This window comes from Hyla sarda, chromosome 13 (assembly GCF_029499605.1).
Source record: "Hyla sarda isolate aHylSar1 chromosome 13, aHylSar1.hap1, whole genome shotgun sequence".
NCBI classification, from domain to species: Eukaryota; Metazoa; Chordata; class Amphibia; order Anura; family Hylidae; genus Hyla; species Hyla sarda.
The window spans coordinates 6,889,691-6,897,888 of NC_079201.1; the positions used below are offsets into that span (position 1 = coordinate 6,889,691).

The 8,198-nt window shown below is 45.2% G+C and overlaps 1 protein-coding gene across 1 annotated transcript; it reads right to left on the minus strand.

The window, feature by feature from the left end:
- Positions 1-4,022: 4,022 nt before the first annotated feature.
- On the minus strand, positions 4,023-6,695 carry CFAP52 (cilia and flagella associated protein 52; the record flags this gene model as incomplete). Its single annotated transcript, XM_056549542.1, is given in 4 exon segments — positions 4,023-4,151; positions 4,243-4,379; positions 4,656-4,855; positions 6,481-6,695. Coding segments are annotated over 4 exon segments (530 nt in total), but the record flags the coding sequence as incomplete, so codon positions are not given.
- Positions 6,696-8,198: the final 1,503 nt, after the last annotated feature.

Genomic DNA, 8,198 nt, shown 5'->3' on the forward strand with positions numbered 1-8,198 from the left:
CGAGTGACCTGACGTTATATACGCTTTATACTGCGAGTGACCTGACGTTATATACGCTTTATACTGCGAGTGACCTGACGTTATATACGCTTTATACTGCGAGTGACCTGACGTTATATACGCTTTTATACTGCGAGTGACCTGACGTTATATACGCTTTATACTGCGAGTGACCTGACGTTATATACGCTTTATACTGCGAGTGACCTGACGTTATATACGCTTTATACTGCGAGTGACCTGACGTTATATACGCTTTATACTGCGAGTGACCTGACGTTATATACGCTTTATACTGCGAGTGACCTGACGTTATATACGCTTTATACTGCGGATGACCTGACGTTATATACGCTTTATACTGCGAGTGACCTGACGTTATATACGCTTTATACTGCGAGTGACCTGACGTTATATACGCTTTATACTGGGAGTGACCTGACGTTATATACGCTTTATACTGCGAGTGACCTGACGTTATATACGCTTTATACTGCGGGTGACCTGACGTTATATACGCTTTATACTGGGAGTGACCTGACGTTATATACGCTTTATACTGTGAGTGACCTGACGTTATATACGCTTTATACTGTGAGTGACCTGACGTTATATACGCTTTATACTGGGAGTGACCTGACGTTATATACGCTTTATACTGGGAGTGACCTGACGTTATATACGCTTTATACTGTGAGTGACCAGACGTTATATACGCTTTATACTGTGAGTGACCTGACGTTATATACGCTTTATACTGGGAGTGACCTAGATGTTATATACGCTTTATACTGGGAGTGACCTGACGTTATATACGCTTTATACTGGGAGTGGACCTGACGTTATATACGCTTTATACTGTGAGTGACCTGACGTTATATACGCTTTATACTGCGAGTGACGTGACGTTATATACGCTTTATACTGCGGGTGACCTGACGTTATATACGCTTTATACTGCGAGTGACCTGACGTTATATACGCTTTATACTGCGAGTGACCTGACGTTATATACGCTTTATACTGCGAGTGACACTTGACGTTATATACGCTTTATACTGTGAGTGACCTGACGTTATATACGCTTTATACTGCGAGTGACCTGACGTTATATACGCTTTATACTGTGAGTGACCAGATGTTATATACGCTTTATACTGTGAGTGACCTGACGTTATATACGCTTTATACTGCGAGTGACCTGACGTTATATACGCTTTATACTGCGAGTGACCTGACGTTATATACGCTTTATACTGTGAGTGACCTGACGTTATATACGCTTTATACTGTGAGTGACCTGACGTTATATACGCTTTATACTGCGAGTGACCTGACGTTATATACGCTTTATACTGCGAGTGACCTGACGTTATATACGCTTTATACTGCGAGTGACCTGACGTTATATACGCTTTATACTGCGAGTGACCTGACGTTATATACGCTTTATACTGCGAGTGACCTGACGTTATATACGCTTTATACTGCGAGTGACCTGACGTTATATACGCTTTATACTGCGAGTGACCTGACGTTATATACGCTTTATACTGCGAGTGACCTGACGTTATATACGCTTTATACTGCGAGTGACCTGACGTTATATACGCTTTATACTGCGAGTGACCTGACGTTATATACGCTTTATACTGCGAGTGACCTGACGTTATATACGCTTTATACTGCGAGTGACCTGACGTTATATACGCTTTATACTGCGAGTGACCTGACGTTATATACGCTTTATACTGCGAGTGACCTGACGTTATATACGCTTTATACTGCGAGTGACCTGACGTTATATACGCTTTATACTGCGAGTGACCTGACGTTATATACGCTTTATACTGCGAGTGACCTGACGTTATATACGCTTTATACTGCGAGTGACCTGACGTTATATACGCTTTATACTGCGAGTGACCTGACGTTATATACGCTTTATACTGCGAGTGACCTGACGTTATATACGCTTTATACTAGGAGTGACCTGACGTTATATACGCTTTATACTGTGAGTGACCTGACGTTATATACGCTTTATACTGTGAGTGACCTGACGTTATATACGCTTTATACTGTGAGTGACCTGACGTTATATACGCTTTATACTGTGAGTGACCTGACGTTATATACGCTTTATACTAGGAGTGACCTGACGTTATATACGCTTTATACTGCGAGTGACCTGACGTTATATACGCTTTATACTGCGAGTGACCTGACGTTATATACGCTTTATACTGCGAGTGACCTGACGTTATATACGCTTTATACTGCGAGTGACCTGACGTTATATACGCTTTATACTGCGAGTGACCTGACGTTATATACGCTTTATACTGCGAGTGACCTGACGTTATATACGCTTTATACTGCGAGTGACCTGACGTTATATACGCTTTATACTGCGAGTGACCTGACGTTATATACGCTTTATACTGAGAGTGACCCGACGTTATATACGCTTTATACTGTGAGTGACCTGACGTTATATACGCTTTATACTGCGAGTGACCTGACGTTATATACGCTTTATACTGTGGGTGACCTGACGTTATATACGCTTTATACTGTGAGTGACCTGACGTTATATACTGTGAGTGACCTGACGTTATATACGCTTTATACTGCGAGTGACCTGACGTTATATACGCTTTATACTGCGAGTGACCTGATGTTATATACGCTTTATACTGCGAGTGACCTGACGTTATATACGCTTTATACTGCGAGTGACCTGACGTTATATACGCTTTATACTGCGAGTGACCTGACGTTATATACGCTTTATACTGCGAGTGACCTGACGTTATATACGCTTTATACTGCGAGTGACCTGACGTTTATACGCTTTATACTGCGAGTGACCTGACGTTATATACGCTTTATACTGCGAGTGATGACGTTATATACACTTTATACTGTGAGTGACCTGACGTTATATACGCTTTATACTGTGAGTGACCTGACGTTATATACGCTTTATACTGTGAGTAGGAACACACATTACAGATATGATGCAGGTTTATGACGCAGAAAATGTGTCAAAGGTAGAAGTGGAAATATACAGGAGGTGTAAAACGTTCCCCTTCCACTAGGATTCAGTAGGATTTGCCACATTTTCTGCAGTTATATCCTGTATTATACTCCAGAGCTGTACTCACTATTCTGCTGGTGGAGTCACTGTGTACATACATTACATTACTTATCCTGTACTGATCCTGAGTTATATCCTGTATTATACTCCAGAGCTGTACTCATTATTCTGCTGGTGAGGTCACTGTGTACATACATTTCATTACTTATCCTGTACTGATCCTGAGTTATATCCTGTATTCTACTCCAGAGCTGTACTCACTATTCTGCTGGTGAGGTCACTGTGTACCTACATTACATTACTTATCCTGTACTGATCCTGAGTTATATCCTGTATTATACTCCAGAGCTGTACTCACTATTCTGCTGGTGAGATCACTGTGTACATACATTACATTACTTATCCTGTACTGATCCTGAGTTATATCCTGTATTATACTCCAGAGCTGTACTCACTATTCTGCTGGTGGGGTCACTGTGTATATACATTACATTACTTATCCTGTACTGATCCTGAGTTATATCCTGTATTATACCCCAGAGCTGTACTCACTATTCTGCTGATGAGGTAACTGTGTACATACATTACATTACTGATCCTGAGTTATATCCTGTATTATACTCCAGAGCTGTACTCACTATTCTGCTGGTGAGGTCACTATGTACATACATTACATTACTTATCCTGTACTGATCTTGAGTTATATCCTGTATTATACCCCAGAGCTGTACTCACTATTCTGCTGATGAGGTAACTGTGTACATACATTACATTACTGATCCTGTACTGATCCTGAGTTATATCCTGTATTATACTCCAGAGCTGTACTCACTATTCTTCTCGTTCATAGTCTGGGGTACTTTGATGTGGTTTTAGTAGAGGTTATTTGTCTTGGATACAGTTGACTCTCAGGACTTACTTTCCTCCTGTTATGAAGACGTCATGTCTCGTGTTGGTGAAGGCCACGATCAGGGCATGTCCCACACTGAGGGAAGAAGCAGGGCTGCCACAAATGGCTTCTCTCGTTGCCACATTCCACAGGACAACACTATGAGACAAAAGAGTACAGTAAACCTGATGGGAATCTAGAGGCCGATCCCGGACAGTATGGAGGAGGCTGTAGTGAGGGAAGCTCTTACCTGCCGTCATCCTGCCCTCCGAGAGACACTAGGTAGTGGTCATTGGGGGAGAAGGCCAGGGCCTCCACCTTGACCTTGTGTAGACTCAGCTTGCCGCACGCCTCTCTTTTAGTGTAGTCCCAAAGGAAAATATCTGCCTAGGATTAAATATTTCTGTTAGAAATCCAGATCTGCGTTAACAATTCTGTGAGCTTCAGAGCTGAAATCTCTCCGCACTCCCTGCCTGTTCAGAGCGTGCATTCTAGAACGTCTTGTATACCAGGCCCTGGCATTAGAACCACCCCCCGGCCTCTCCCTGCATTACAGACAGCAGAGTTTCTTACCACAAGCTTTGTGACCCTTCCCAGATAGCAGAATTGTGAATGCAGCTCTGGATATAATACAGACTCCGTACAGCTAGCAGAGGTTCCTACCTTGAATCCCATGTAGGTGACTTGTCCTGATGCCAGATACTTCCCAGACTTGGAGACGGCCAGGCAGGACACGTTGTTGGTGTGACCGTGCAGGAAGTGCTGCTTCTGTTTACTCAGGCTCTGAATGACGACCGTGCACCCCAAGGGGTAGACCAGGTGTTCTCTGTCCGGGTGACTGATCAGCCCAGAGGTCACATGTCCTGACACACAAGAAGAGTGTCACCTAAAGATCCCCCATAACAGTGTCACCTACAGATCCCCCATAACAGTGTGTCACCTAGAGATCTCCCATAACAGTGTGTCATCTACAGATCCCCCATAACAGTGTGTCATCTACAAATCCCAATAACAGTGTATCATCCACAGATCCCCCATAACAGTGTGCCATCTACAGATCCCCGATAACAGTGTGTCATCTACAGATCCCCCATAACAGTGTGTCATCTACAGATCCCCATAACAGTGCGTCATCTACAGATCCCCCATAACAGTGTGTCATCTACAGATCCCATAACAGTGTGTCATCTACAGATCCCCCCCATAACAGTGTGTCATCTACAGATCCCCCATAACAGTGTGTCATCTACAGATCCCCATAACAGTGTGTCATCTACAGATCCCCATAACAGTGTGTCATCTACAGATCCCCCCCATAACAGTGTGTCATCTACAGATCCCCCATAACAGTGTGTCATCTACAGATCCCCATAACAGTGTGTCATCTACAGATCCCCATAACAGTGTGTCATCTACAGATCCCCCATAACAGTGTGTCATCTACAGATCCCCCATAACAGTGTGTCATCTACAGATCTCCCATAACAGTGTGTCATCTACAGATCCCCATAACAGTGTGTCATCTACAGATCCCCCCCATAACAGTGTGTCATCTACAGACCCCCCCATAACAGTGTGTCATCTACAGATCCCCCATAACAGTGTGTCATCTACAGATCCCCCATAACAGTGTGTCATCTACAGATCCCCCATAACAGTGTGTCATCTACAGATCCCCCATAACAGTGTGTCATCTACAGATCCCCCATAACAGTGTGTCATCTACAGATCCCCCATAACAGTGTGTCATCTACAGATCCCCATAACAGTGTGTCATCTACAGATCCCCATAACAGTGTGTCATCTACAGATCCCCCATAACAGTGTGTCATCTACAGATCCCCCCATAACAATGTGTCATCTACAGATCCCCATAACAGTGTGTCATCTACAGATCCCCCATAACAGTGTGTCATCTACAGATCCCCCATAACAGTGTGTCATCTACAGATCCCCATAACAGTGTGTCATCTACAGATCCCCATAACAGTGTCATCTACAGATCCCCATAACAGTGTGTCATCTACAGATCCCCATAACAGTGTCATCTACAGATCCCCATAACAGTGTGTCATCTACAGATCCCCATAACAGTGTCATCTACAGATCTTCCATAACAGTGTCATCTACAGATCCCCCATAACAGTGTGTCATCTACAGATCCCCCATAACAGTGTGTCATCTACAGATCTCCCATAACAGTGTGTCATCCACAGATCCCCCATAACAGTGTGTCATCTACAGATCCCCATAACAGTGTGTCATCTACAGATCCCCATAACATTGTGTCACCTACAGATCCCCCATAACAGTGTCATCTACAGATCCCCCCATAACAGTGTGTCATCTACAGATCCCCCATAACAGTGTGTCATCTACAGATTCCCCATAACACTGTGTCCTGTACAGATCCCTATGTATGTATGGAGCTCCCCTTTAAATACAGTAACACAGACCGCAGCATGTACCCTCTCTCCGTCGCTCTCACCATTAAACCCGATGACTGACTCCAATTCCAGCTGCAGTCCGTCGTCCTGGGTCGAGGATGCCATATTTGTCCCTCGTAGCTCCGTCCGCTCTGTTTTACCGTATAGTATATAAGAGCTTCCTCCCGTCTCCTAGCAACAGGTCCTACGGTTCTGTTGCCACCCGTTGGCATAGATACGACGCACACGCATACGCGTACACCGCCTCTGAAACGGATTGTGCGCGTGCGCGATCTCGCAGCAATCGTCAGCACAGCTGTGGTACGTGCGCATGCGCAGTGTTTTTGGCGCCTAAATTCCAGTCAGTGTCGCTGCAGCGCTAGGTACATGTCCTCCCTCAGCAAGCAGACTCCGTCCCTCGATGTAAGAAGAAGGTTATTTATTTATTCGGGTGCTGTACAATGTGTAGGTCTCACAAATACCCAAAATTAATGTTTTAAAATATTCACACATAAAATGTGACAGAAAAAAATACATATTTTTGCCAAAATATATGTACAATGTCAATGTCTCCACTATAAGTCATACAAATATTCCGAAAGTTTCTTTGAAAAGTTTTATACGCCTAGAAAATTATATAAATCTAGTTCCACATAGTTTTATGACTGAAATACGGAAAGAAAATACGTAAATAAGAGAAACCATGACTAAAAAGTATGTCCAACCTGCAGCTCTACAGCTGTTTGCAAAACTACAACTCCCAGCATGCCCGGACAGCCAACGGCTGTCCGGGCATGCTGGGAGTTGTAGTTTTGCAACAGCTGCTGGTTGGACTATGACGCTATCCATCAAATATGACCGCCGCATCGTCCTCCATTTTGAATTTCTTCGATCATAGACACAATAGTGACTGGAAAATCATTGACAAAATATAAGGGACTGTTCACATCATGTTTTATTCTTTATATTTAGAATATCTAGCACAGCAAGTGGCGCTGGCGTATACCGCGGCGTAACGACAGCGGCCCCATTCAGTTTAATGGCTGCAATGTAGTCATTTAGTCAGGAACTGTTTCCCGCACCGATACATTTAAAGGGGAACTCCGGTGGAAAACTTTATTATTATTATTTTTTTAATCAACCCGTGCCAGAAAGTTAAACAGATTTGTAAATTGCTTCTATTAACCCCTTAAGGACATAGGGCGTATCCATACGCCCCCGTTTCCAAGTCCTTAAGGACCGAGGGCGTATGGATACGCCCTGAGCATTTCCGGCCCCCGACGCTAGCCGGAGGGGAGCCGGAGCCGGATGCCTGCTGAAATCCTTCAGCAGGCATCCCGGCATATCGCCCAGGGGGGGGTCATTATGTCCCCCCATGTTGGCGATTGCCGCAGATCGCTGGACAATTCAGTCCAGCGATCTGCGGCGGATTCCGGGTCAATCGGGTCTCCAGTGACCCGATGACCCGGAATTACTGGCTGATCGGGGCCGTCAGAGACGGCCTCGAACAGCCAGAGCCAGCAGGGGTGAGGTGGCACTGGTGCCACCTCACGATCGCCCTGATTCGTCGGCCGGATTCCCGGCCGACCAATCAGGGCGCCTGCTGCGGGTGTCACTCCCGCAACCCGCTCCGCCCCTCTTCCGGAGGACGTGAGCGGGTGCAGGAAGACGACCCCCGGTGCTGGGGACCCCGATCCCCGGCGTCCCTGTTGGGATCGGGGCCCCAGGAGCGACGGTGGCGGCGAGGGACTGACCTGTGCGGCGGCATCGTGGAGCAGCA